Source organism: Choloepus didactylus, chromosome 4 (genome assembly GCF_015220235.1).
Source record: "Choloepus didactylus isolate mChoDid1 chromosome 4, mChoDid1.pri, whole genome shotgun sequence".
Taxonomy (NCBI): domain Eukaryota; kingdom Metazoa; phylum Chordata; class Mammalia; order Pilosa; family Megalonychidae; genus Choloepus; species Choloepus didactylus.
The window spans coordinates 123,747,652-123,760,635 of record NC_051310.1 but is presented as its reverse complement, the minus strand read 5'-3'; the positions used below and the strand labels follow the sequence as shown (position 1 = coordinate 123,760,635).

At 38.0% G+C, this 12,984-nt stretch overlaps 1 protein-coding gene and 1 pseudogene across 1 annotated transcript in view; both read left to right on the top strand.

Moving 5' to 3' along the window:
• The first annotated feature begins 7,461 nt into the window (after positions 1–7,461).
• On the top strand, positions 7,462–7,976 carry LOC119532784 (annotated as a pseudogene).
• Positions 7,977–9,485: 1,509 nt separating this feature from the next.
• The window catches only part of TEX9 (testis expressed 9), a 147,197-nt gene continuing 143,698 nt past the window's right edge, over positions 9,486–12,984 (top strand). The window contains exons 1-2 of the mRNA XM_037833873.1: positions 9,486–9,612; positions 9,718–9,809. Of these exons, the coding sequence (XP_037689801.1) occupies positions 9,544–9,612; positions 9,718–9,809 (161 nt within the window). The 5' untranslated portion in view covers positions 9,486–9,543. The remainder of the gene's footprint in view (positions 9,613–9,717; positions 9,810–12,984) is intronic.

The following is a 12,984-nucleotide window of genomic DNA, read 5'->3' as shown; positions in this document are numbered from 1 at the left end:
GTTGACTTGCAGCATTTTTTTTTTTTTCAGTTGTCACTTGGTGTTCTTCCCAGGTCTGTCTGTGTCTGTATCCAAATTTCCTCTTCTTCTGTGATATTTGATAAAAGCACACTGTAATCCAGTATGGCATCACCTAATCACATCTTTAAAGGCCGTGTTTCTAAATAAGGTAACATTCACAGAAAACAGGTGTTAGGACTTGAATATATCTTTTGGCGGGACACAAACACTTAAAATAGGACTACTCAGATTATCTATTTATCTTCATGTGAATTTTGATAGAGTGTGTCTTTTAAGGAATTTGTCTGTTTCATCTAGGCTATCAAATTTGGGAGCATAGGGTTGTTCATAGTATTCTTTATTATTCTTTTCATGTTCATGGGCTCATTCAAGTTCCTTTTGCATTCTGATATTGGTAAATGGCATCTTCTCTCTTTTTTTCTTGGTTTGCCTGGATTTCTTTGATTTTCTTTATTGTTTTCCTGTTTTCAATGTCAGTGATTTCTGCTCTAATTTTTATTATCTTTTCTTCTGCATTTTTAGGCTTAAAATATTTTTCTTTCTCTAGTTTGCTAAGATGGATTATAGATTGATTTTAGATTTTTCTTCTTTTCTAATATATGCATTTAATGCTCATCACTTTCTTTAAGCATGTCTTTCACTGCATACCACCAAATTTGATGAGTTGTATTTTCATTTTCAATTTGTTTGAAATGTTCTAAAATTTCTCTTGAGACTTCTTTGAACCGTGTGTTATTTGGAAGTATGTTGTTCAGTCTCCAAATATTTTGGGATTTTCCAGCTATCTTTCTGTCAATGATTTCTAGTTTAATCCCATTGTGGTCTAAAAGTATATTTTGCATGACTTCTATACTTTTAAGTTTTTTAAGTTTTTTTAAGGTGTGTTTTATGGCCCAGAATATGGTCTATCTTCATGAATATTCTATGTGACCTTGAGAGGAATGTGTATTCTGCTATTGTTGGATAGAGTGTTTGATATATGTCATTTAAATCAAGTTGATTGATAAAGTGCTCTTCAGGTCCACTATTTCCTTACAGATTTGTGTCTTCTAGATCTGACAATTACCAATAGAGAGGGGTTGAAGTTTCCCCCTACGCTAGTGGATTTGTCTATTTCTCCTTGCAGTTCTATCAGTTTTTGTTTCATGCATTTTGACACATATTGTAAGGTACATAATCATCAAGGACTGCTATGGCTTCTGGAGAATTGACCCCTTTATCATTATCTAATGCTCCTCTTTATCTCTGAAAATTTTACTTTTCTGAAACTTGTTTTTTCTGAAATTAATATAATTAATCTGACTTACTTTTGACTAATAGTAGCATGGTACATCTTTATGCATGCCTTTATTTTTATTTTAATGATTTATTATTTTTAATAGTTTAATAGCTTTATTGATATAGCTCACATACCTACACTTCACCAATTTAAAGTGTAAAACTCGTTGACTTTTGGTTCATTCAAGGGTTCAACCAATACTACAATTAATTTTAGAACAGTTCATCCTGCCCCTTGCAATCCACTCTCCCCAGCATCATCTGCCAATTCCCCATTGTTCACCAGGCAGAGGCATCCACTCATCTACTTTCTGTCTCTATAGATTTGCCTATTCTGGACATTTCATATATGGAATCATAAAATATATGGTCTTTTGTGAATGGCTTCTTTCACTTAGCATAATGATAATGTTTTCAAGGTTCATCTATGTTATAGCACAATTCAGCACTTCATTCCTTTTTAAAAATAATTTTCACTGTGGTAACATATACATAATACAAAATTTCCCATTTAACTATATTTAAGTGTACATTAGGTAGTATTAATTAATTTCACAATTTTGTGCTATCATCACCAGTATCCATTACCAAAACTTTTTCATTACCCCAGAGAGTCTATACCCACTGCGCAATAACTACCCATTCTTCCTCCAGCCCACTGACCCCTGGTAACTCTGATCTATCTCTATGAATTTGTTTATCCTAGATATTTCATGCAAATGAAACCATGCAATATTTGTTTTTTTATGTCTGAATTATTTTACTCAGCATAAGGTTTTCTGTGTTCTTTCATACCGTAGCATGTAACAGAACTTCATTTTATCGCTGAATAATATTCCATTTTATGTCTATACCACATTTTGTTTATGTATTCATCTGCTGATGGACACTTGTGTTGTTTCCACCTATTGATTATTGTGAACAATGCTACTAGGAACAATGGTATACAAGTGTCATTTTTTAATTGAAATGTTTATTAAGATAATTGTAGATTCACACATAGTTTTTCAATTCTCTTGAGTATATACCTAGAAGTGGAATTGCCAAGTTATATTGTAATTCTTTGTTTAACATTTTGAGGAACCACCAAACTATTTTCCCCAGCAGCTGCACCATTTTACTTTCTCACCAACAATGTGTGAAGGTTCCTATTTCTCTGCATCCCCCTCAACACTTGTTATTTCATTGTAAAAGCCTATACTAGAGGATGTGAAGTGGTGTCTCCTTGTGATTATGACTTGCATTTCCCTAATGGCTAATGATGTTGAGTGTCTTTCATGTGCTTATTAGCCATTTGTACATCTTTGGAGAAATGTCTATTCAAATCTTTTCCCATTTTTAAATTGGGTTTTTTGTCTTTTTATTGTTGAGTTGTAGGATTTCTTTATATATTCTGGATATTAAACCCTTGTCAGAGATATGGTTTCCAAATATTTCCTCCCATTCCATAGGTTTACTTTCACTTTCTGGATAATGTCCTTTGATATACAAAGTTTTAAATTTTGATGATATCCAGTTTACCTATTTTTATGTGTTGTTGCTCATGCTTTTGTGTCATATCTAAGAATCCATTGCCTAATACAAGGTCATGAAGATTTTCCCCTCTGTTTTCTTCTCAGAGTTTTATAATTTTAGATCTTATATTTAGGTCATTGATCCATTTTGAGTTAACATTTGTATGTGGTGTGGAATAGGGGGATAATTTAATTTTTTTGCATATGGATATCCTGTTTTCCCAGTATCATTTGTCGAAGAGACAGTTTTTGACTCATGTTCTGAACTTCATATCCATGTCAAAAATCAATTGGCCATAATTGTGTGAGTTTATTTCTGAACTCTCAATCTCTTCCATTATTCTATTAGTCTGCCTCTATGCTGGTACCACACTGTTTTGTTTATGGCAGATTTTTAGTAAGTTTTGAAATTAGTAAGGCATGAGCCCTACAGCTTTTTCATCTTTCTCAAGATGGTGTTGGCTATTGGGGTCTCTTGCCATTCCATCTGAATTTTTTTTAATTAGAGGTTGTTTGTTTATAGAAAATCATGAAGAAAATATAGAGTTCTCATGGAGTCCTCTGTTACCAACACACCACTTTAATGTGGACAATTGTTACAATTGATGAAAGAATATTATTATAATTCTACTATTTACTATAGTTCATGCTTTACATTAGGGTTCATTATTTGTGTTGTACAGTCCTATGGTTCTTTTTTTAAAAAGCTTATTCTAATACTATTTAAACAACTTAAAATTTCCCATTTAACCCACATTCAAATATACAATTCAGTGCTGTTCATTACAGTCACAATGTTGTGCTACCATCACTACCATCCGTTACCAAAACTTTTCCATCACCAGAAAATAGAAACTACCTATTTCATAACCCCACTCCATCCCCACTGAATCAGAATATTTTAGATTCTGACTATGAATTTGCTTATTCTAATTATTTCATTTCAGTGAGATCATACAATATTTGTCCTTTTGTGTCTGGCTTATTTCACTCAACATGATGTCTTGAAGGTTCATCCATGTTGCTGCACATAACAGAACTTTATTCCTATTTATGGTTGCATAATATTCCATTGTGTGTATATGCCACATTTTGTTTATCCATTCATTGGTTGATGGACACAGGAGTTGCCACCATCTTTTGGCAATTTTTAATAATACTGCTATGAATACCAGTGTACGAATATCTGTTTGAGACCCTGCCTTCAATTCTTATGGTTATATGTCTAGAAGTGGGATTGCCAGATCATCTCGTAATTCTATACTAAAAATTGTTTATTGGTGTGGTCCATTCTGGAACACAATTCCCCTCTGTGTATCTGTAAAACCTGGAAAACAAGTTATCTGCTTCTAATATACAATGGAGGGACAAGCAAAGGATAAACATTCCCCATTCCAGGAGGGAGAAATTGGAAGGAAAACAGGGATCATGGGTCCCAAACAATTCTGAAACTCAGAGGGGCAAACTCCATTAGATTTTAAGGTCTGACAATCCAGGCCTGATGGGGTGGCATCCCCATCCCTTCCAAGTGGTCTCCTTTAACACTGGGGTGAAGACTCCACCTTCTCCAGGCACAGGAGTGGTGGTCAGGCTCTCCATAAGTGCCAGGGCACAGACCCCACCATTTCCGAGCATTGGGATGGTAGCACTCTCCCCAGAAAATGGGGGACAGGGTCTGTCCCTTCCAAGGCAGATGGTCAGGCCCCCTCCAAATGCAGATGGTCAGCCCCCTCCAAATGCAGGGGTGAACCTGCCCTTTCCTTATACAGGGGTGGGCCCATTCTCTTGGCCCAAGGATATCTCTTTGGTCCAGAACTTCTGCTTCCATGGTTCTGCCCTTGAAATCATTCTTCCCTCAATTCATCCCTTCTCTGTACCTTTCAGAACAGGATGGCAGGATTCTGCTCATACAAATTTCACAAAAAACTTGTTGGCTTTGTGTGCCTGTTTGAATATATTGTGTCCCCCAAACGCCATTATCTTTGATGTAATCTTTTGTGTGGGCAGACATTATCAGTGTTGATTAGATTGTAATTCTTTGAGTGTTTCTTTGGAATGTGCCCCATCCAGCTGTGGATGATGACTCTGATTGGATAATTTCCATGGAAGTGTTGCTCCGTCCATTCGGGGTGGGTCTAAGTTGAGTCACTGGAGCCATATAAATGAGCTGACAGACAGAGGGAACTCAGTGCAGCTGAGAGTGACATTCTGAAGAGGAGCTACAGCCAAGAGGGACACTCTGAAGAATGCCCAGAAGCTGAGAGAGGAGCTGCGGATGAGAGACAGTTTGAAAAATGGCCGTTGAAAGCAGACTTTTGCTCTGAAGAAGCTGAGAGAGGACAAGTATCCCAAGTGCAACTAAGAGTGACATTTTTGAGGAACTGCAGCCTAGAGAGGAATGTCCTGGGAGAAAGCCATTAAGAAACCAGAACTTTGGAGCAGACGCCAGCCGCATGCCTTCCCAGCTAACAGAGGTTTTCTGGACACCGTTGGCCTCCTCCAGTGAAGGTACCTGATTGCTGATGTGTTACCTTGGACACTTTATGGCCTTAAGACTGTAACTGTGTAACCAAATAAACCCCCTTTTATAAAAGCCAATCCATCTCTGGGGTTTTGCATTCTGGCAGCATTAGCAAACTAGAACACTTTATGTGCAGTTCACAGGGGTCCAAACCATCAGTCAGTAGAACTTTCCACAGATCCTTTCTGCATAAATGCATTTCCAATCCTTATTGCCACTGAAATGCCTGACTGGACCGATGTTCAGTTAAGCCCCATATGGAGCCCTATTATCCAGGGACTCACTTTCCAGAAGCTCAGGGTGGTCCCTGATGGAATTGCTTCTGGCTCTAATCTCAGAGAACACTATCTGGATAGGCTCAGAATTTTCCAAACCACCAATTTCTCATTTCTTTTTGCTTAAGAGTTCATTTCTCAGCTTATCCCTATTCTCTCACAATTTCCTATAAGCTTCAAGGAGAAGCTACACCGTACCTTCTGCACTCAGCTTGGAAATCTCCTTAAGTAGATATCCAAGTTCATCACTTACAAGTTCCACTTTCAATCTGAAATAGGAATATAATTTTGCCAAGGTCTCTGACACTCTATAACAAGAATTACCTTTTCTCCAGTTTCCATAACATATTAATCATTTCCTTTTAATGCCTCATCAGAATTACCTTTAACATCCATGCTTCTACAGTCAGTCTCTTCAAAGCAATCTAAGTTCTTTCTATAAAGCACCTCTTAGTTCTTCCAAGCTCTACTTGTTAACCTATTTCAAAGCTGTTTCCACATTTTAGGTATTGTGTTAGCAATATGCCTTTTTCTGGTACCAAAAACTGTTTTAGTTTCTTGGCTGTTAAAGCAAATACCATGCAATGGGTGTTCTCAGCAGTGGGAATTTGTTGCTCAAAGTTTTGAGGCAGGAGAGGCCCAAAATCAAGGCATCATTAAGGGAATGCTTTTTCCAGGAAGATTGTGATGTTCTGGGGCTTGCTGCTGGCAATTCTTGGTCCTTGGCTTTTCCGTCACATGGTAGCCTCTTCTGGTTTCTCCTTTCTTTTCCAGCTTCTGGTGCTCCTCATGGCTCTCTATCTTACTGTGGCCTTCACTATAATGCCTTCACTATTAGGATTAAGACCTACCTTATTTATTTGGGACATACCATTGCTTTATTGTGCTTTGTAGATATTGCATGTTTTACAAATTGGAGGTCTGTGGCAACCTTGCATTGAGCAAGTCTCTTGGTGCCATTTTTCCAACAACATGTGCTCACTTTGTGTCTCTGTGTCACATTTTAATTAAGGTATGTCCATTGTTATTTTAGACAATGCTATTCCACACTTAATAGACTACAGTATAGTATAAACACAACTTTTATATGTACTGCAAAGCAAAAAGTGTGTGTGACTTGCTTTATAACAACATTCACTTTACTGTGGTGGTCTGGAACTGAACCCACAGTATCTCTGAGGTATGCCTATAATTTTACATTAAATTATTAGAAGTAATTAACAACTTTAGCTTATATGTAAAATTGCTAGTTTTCCCAGCCCCAAGTCTGCTGTCCTTTATTTCTCAGCACATGGCCTTCAGCTTCAGCCTTGATTACCTAACCTCCCTTGCCATTAGGTGTGACATATAACTGAGTTCTCATTAGTGAAATATAAAGATAAGTAAGATGTGCTACTTATAGTTCTGGCCCTTAAAACATTGAGCATTTACCTTTCATTTCTCTTTTTCCCCTTCTTACAAATTAGGACATAGACATACCTGAGGCACAGCTTTAACCTTGCAGATGAGAAAAAGACCCTAGCAGATAAGATGGGGAAAGCCTAAGTCTAGGAAAGAACTTGTGGAACAGAGCTGCCCTGATAGCCAAGATCGATTGTATTGTTGTGTGTGAGAGAGATACGTATCTTTTTATGTATTTAACACTTTAATTGAGGTAAAATTTACATATGATAAAAATAACCCATTAAAAGTATATAGTTCAATGATTTTTAGAAATGTTACACAGTTTTGCAGCCATGACCACAATCCATTTTTTAAAAATTCAATTTTATTCATATATGTTCACATACCATACAATCATCCATCCATGGTGTACAATCAGCTGTTCACAGTACCATCATATAGTTGTACATTCATCACTCCAATCTACAAAATTGGTGGTATTGGTACTGTCCCTGTGTGCCGAGTGGAGACTGATGTTCTCAAACCGGGCATGGTGGTCACCTTTGCTTCAGTCAGTGTTACAACTGAAGTAAAGTCTGTTGAGATGCACCATGAAGCTTTGAGTGAAGCTGTTCCTGGAGACATTGTGGGCTTCAATGTCAAGAACGTGTCTGTAAAAGATGTTCCTTGTGGCAATGTGGCTGGTGACAGCAAAAATGAGCCACCAATGGAAGCAGCTGGCTTCACTGCTCAGGTGATTATCCTGAATCTCCAGGCCATGCACCTGTGCTGGATTGTTACACAGCTCACATTGTTTTCCAGTTTGCTGGGCTGAAGAAGATTGATCGCCTTTCTGGTAATAAGCTGGATGCTGGCCCCAAATTTCTGAAATCTGGTGATGCTGCCATCGTTGATATGGTTCCTGGCAAGCCCATGTGTGTTGAGAGCTTCTCTGACTCCTCCTCTGGGTCATTTTGCTGTTAAGGATATGAGACAGACAGTTGCTGTGGGTGTCATCAAGGCAGTGGAGAAGAAGGCTGCTAGAACTGGCAAGGTCACCAAGTCTGCCCAGAAAGCTCAGAAGGCTAAATGAATATTACCTATAACACCTGCCACCCCAGTCTTAATCAGCGGTGGAAGAACGATCTCAGAACCGTTTGTCTCGATTGGCCATTTAAGTTTAATACTAAAACACTGGTTAATGATAATGCATCGTAAAACCTTCAAAAGGAAAGGAACGTTTTGTGGACGATTTTTTGTGTGTGTGGCAGTTTTATCAGTTTTTTTAAATCAGTATTTTTAAAATGGAAACAATGACCAAAAATCTGTTACAGAATTTTGAGACCCATTAAAACAAAGTTTAATGAGAAAAAAAAACAATGTCAACAAAGACACATAAAACTTACAATGTCTTAGTTTGCCAGGCAGATATGAAAAATACCACATAATGGGTTGGCTTAGACAACAGTTTATTGGCTCAAGGTTTAAGAAGCCAGAAGTCCCAAATCCAGGTGTCAGGGAGTGCATGCTTTCTTCCCCAAGTCTGCAGTGTTTTGGTGCTGGCTTGCCGCACTTGCTGCAATCCTTGGATTCCTTGGCTTGCTTCTCTGCCTCCCTTCCCATGGTGATGTCCTTGATCTCCTCCTGTGGCTTTTTCTAACTTCTGGCTTTTTTATGAAGCCTTTACGTGGATTAAAGCTCTCTCTGATTCAATTTGGCCATACTTAAATGGGATATTAAAGGATCCTATCAACAAATGAGTTCACACCTTTAAATGATGCTACATTTTTTAGGGTCCTATTTACAAATAGGTTCACACCCACAGGAGCATGGATTAAGAATACACCTTTGTTGGGGTTCATAATTCAATCTACCATCTGGGGTATGTCAAAGGGACCCAGAGGCCAACTGAAAAGGCTTCTGATGGCCAAAACTGGAAGGACTGGATCAACAAAATAAAGTAATATTGGATTATAACCTAAAGTATAAAATAAATACAAGTCCACACTGATATAGATTAATGATAAATAAATGGGGGGAAATAGACAAATCTTCCACTTAGAATTGCAAAAAATTTATGTAGATATTCTGTCCTCATGGAGGGGGACCGTAATTCCCCACTTCTTAAGTTTGGGTTCATATAGTGACTTCCTCCCAATGAATACAGTATGGAAAGAGGGAAAAGGATAATTTTACAGCGCATAAAGCTTACAAAGTCTACCTCAAGCCAAATGAGCAAGATTAGCATCAACAGTGATAAAGCATGTTGATAGTTTGTATCCTCAATTCAGGATAGTTTTGACCTCTGTGGGCAATAGCTTGCTTTTGATTATTAGAAACGGACCATCTGCGTTCCTCGGTTAAACTATGCTAGGTTCCTGGGGCAGCGCAGAGTCGTGCTAGTGGTTACTTTGGACCGGCACAGCGCCGGCCACCCCCGCTCCGCAGCTCTCAGGCCCCGCCGAAGTTTGGAGACGCAATCCGGAAAGAACGTGCAAATAAAAAGGAATCTGCGCCCAGGGAAGGAGGCTGCCCGGGCTCTCGCGGGAAGATGCGTGGTTGCCTCGGTAACCACGTCGCGGTCGCGAAAGATGGCGGGGCGAAGTCTTTTGGCTTCAGGGTCAGTTCAAGCTCAAATTACTGGGTAGCCACTAGGCTCCGGGAGGGCGAAAGGACGGCGAACCTCTTGTAACCTTGGGTCCGAAAGTATTTGTGTCTTTTACAGAGACAGAGAGTTCCAGGGACCCCGCTTCCAGCACGCATTCAGCAACCTGCTACACCTCGATTGGATCTCCTTGCCAAGGAGGAAGAATATAAGTAAGAAATTGAGCGGTTGTGCCTTTCCTTCTTTCTTTCACCTAAATGAGGCTGCTTACAAGCATTTTTGCTTGCGACTAACGTGCTCTTTTGGATTAGTCCCTGACCAGCATTCCTTTCCTATCATCCCGCTCATCTGCCCCTCATCTCTTTCACATGAGTAACTCTCCCACCTTTTAGAAGATATTTGAAGGGGGCGAAAATTTAGATAAAGTACACGTGTTCGTCAGCAGGGTGATACAGCTGCAAGTGATTTGATAGCAGGCATTGCCCACAAGTAGTTCAATTGCTGTTTGAGAGAAGTTTGCTTAATTTCAAAGTTCCTAGAATTTAGGTATGGAAATTTCTTTTAAATTTGGTTTCTCATAAGGACTTTAGAATGCTCTCAGTGCAGTCGTCAGCATTTGACACTAGAAAATCAGAGAGAAGACATTGCCCGGATGAATATATCCTTTTAATATCTCGTTTGTGACAAAAGTTCGGAGAACTCCCTTTCTCTTGACTCCCATTCGAACCAACCTTCCATTTCCCTGCATGTACAAGAGGAAATTATTCATTTTAAAAGCAAAACTGAAGCTAAGTTTTGGAGGGAAAGCACACTGTTCTGGGAGTTAGTTAAAGTGCCAGTTCCTACATAGTTTTTAGTTTGATTCAAAAAAAAAAAGAAGACCTAAATAAACTGAGAGGCATACCATATTCTCCTGTTAGAAAATTCAATACTGTAGCCATGTCACTTCTTGCAAATTGAGCCATCCGTCCAGTACAATCACAACAAAGTTTTTTTTTTTTTTTTTTAACTTTTTATTGTATTTAGTTTGATTTTGAGCAACCACTTGTAAAACGAAGAGGTTGGGTTGTGATCTGAGAAATTTCTTCCAATTCCAACTATCCATGAATCTGTTTTTAACAGGCCTAAGTGTGTAGAGGCCCCGGGGATTACTGTTCTCATCTTCATTTGGTGGATTTGGGAGGAGGATTTTTTTTTTTTTTTTAATCTGCTCTGAGGGTAGTTACAACTATCCTGATGAACAGGTGCTTTCTTTCTTAGCTTTTTACACTTCTCATTCCCATTTTTCACACAGCAGCCAGAGTATTCTTGTCATTCCCTTGCTTAAAACTCTGCCGTAGTTTCCTGTGCACTTCAAAAGCTCTGACACATCTGACTGCTGCCTAACCCCTTGCTTGATTTTGTGCCCTCTCTTCTTTACCTGCCACCCTCTAACTCTCTTGTCTTTTAGTTCTTCAAGCTTTTTCCTGCTTTTACCTTGAGGGTGATCAATCCTGCATGCCTTTCACCTTTAATGCCCAGAGTGGCCTTCTGTGACCTTGCTAAGTAGGCTCTCCTGTTATTATTTTTCATTGTGTCTTATTAATTTTTCTTTGCAATTAGTGTAATTTGTTACAGTACATCATCTGTTTACTTTTTTACTGTTTGTCTGCTCCATTCAACTGCAAGTTCCACGAGGACAGAGACTTTTATTTGCCATTGTTTATACCCTTACAAAAAAGTGTATTTTAAGAACTCTCTTGTTAATTTAAAATACATTAATTTAATTTAAAATTTGGAAAAGAGGCTGGCAGTTCTGTAAACTGTTAAACAGAGTTACCAAATGATCTATATGTAAAATTAAAGTATATTCAAAATTAAAGTATATTCAAAGTTAAATTGAACTGTACTGTTTTAAGATGAGCTAGACACATGCCAGCTTGCAATAGCATGTAGGAAGATAATCACTACCTTCTATCTGATGAAATGGGCCTGCTATCTCAGTTCAAGTGTGTGCTCAAGCAGCCATATCTGTTGTCCATATACAGTTCTGAATCGGCTGTATCCAAACTCAAATGGTTGTTTTCATTATCATTTATCAAACAGGTAAATACCTTTGTTGATTAGATTATTTTAGAGTATATTTTTTGCCTAGTTCTGGTGGGTCCTTAGGGATACAGTCTTGCTTAAAGTAAGACATCTACAGTAGCTAAAATAGCAAGAGCCATTTATTGGTAAAGGTGGCCCATAATTACCTGTTTTCTCATCTGTGCTGAGGTGTGCAGATCTGAGGTGTATGAACAGAGCAGCTTTTTGGTGCTGCTGGAAGCTTCTAGAACATTTCTGTGCCATACAGAAGGAAAATATCTGGCCATCCAAATAGGCAAGAATATGTGTTCATAACAGAGTTTTTTTGCCACCAGTCATCACGATATTAAGCATATGGGATGTCTTTTCAATCAGCAGAACACAGCACTTCCCAGAGACCTCAATCGAGAAGTGTCTACAGTTCAGCTCTTGTCAAATAGTTGTAGGAAATAATCACTATTTAAGAAGATAGACTAAGAAACATGCTAATCATTCAATAAAATAGATTTTCCAAGCTTCCTGCCTGTTTTATAGAATCAAAGAATTAAAGAATAAGATTACATGACCTCAGTTTTAATTGGTCTTGATAATTGGTAGGGTGAGCATACTTCCCCCAGAATCCCAGTCACATTGGATTTGTAAATTAATTGGAAGAGAGTTGACATCTTTACGCTTTATTGAATCTTCCCTTGCATTAATATGGTACATTTCCATTGATATGAGTTTTGACTTTTAATAACAGTTTATCATTTTACTACATAAAAGTCTTGCATATATAGTTTGTTTCATATATAGTTTGTTTCAAAGTCCCTTATAGTTTTTGTTTTTAATCGCATTTTCTAATTGGTTAGATGTATAGGAACATTATTGATTTTTGTATGTTGACCCTACATCTATATTTAATACCTATAGATTTTCAGCCCTGCTGAGCTCTCTCATTCATTCTGAAAAGTCTCTTGTAAATTTGATAGATTTATTCCTTTACAATTTTTCATGCACTTTTTTCTTGATCTGGCTATGACCTCCAGTGTGATATGGAATAGAAAAAGTGATGGTGAGCATCCTTATATTGGTTATGATTTTAAGGAGCCTGCTTTAATTGCTATATTTGAAGCTTGTAGGTGTTGGTAGATGTTGTTTGTCAGGTTTAAAGAAGTTGTTCTTTTTGATTCCTGATTTGAATGAATGTTAAATCTTATCATAATGTTTTTTAGACTGCATTAATTGAGGTAATCATATGGTTCATCCTCTCCTTTTAATGTTTTAACATACTGGACTACAAAGGCAGTTTCTTCTTTTTCCAAAGGCTGCTGAATTTGA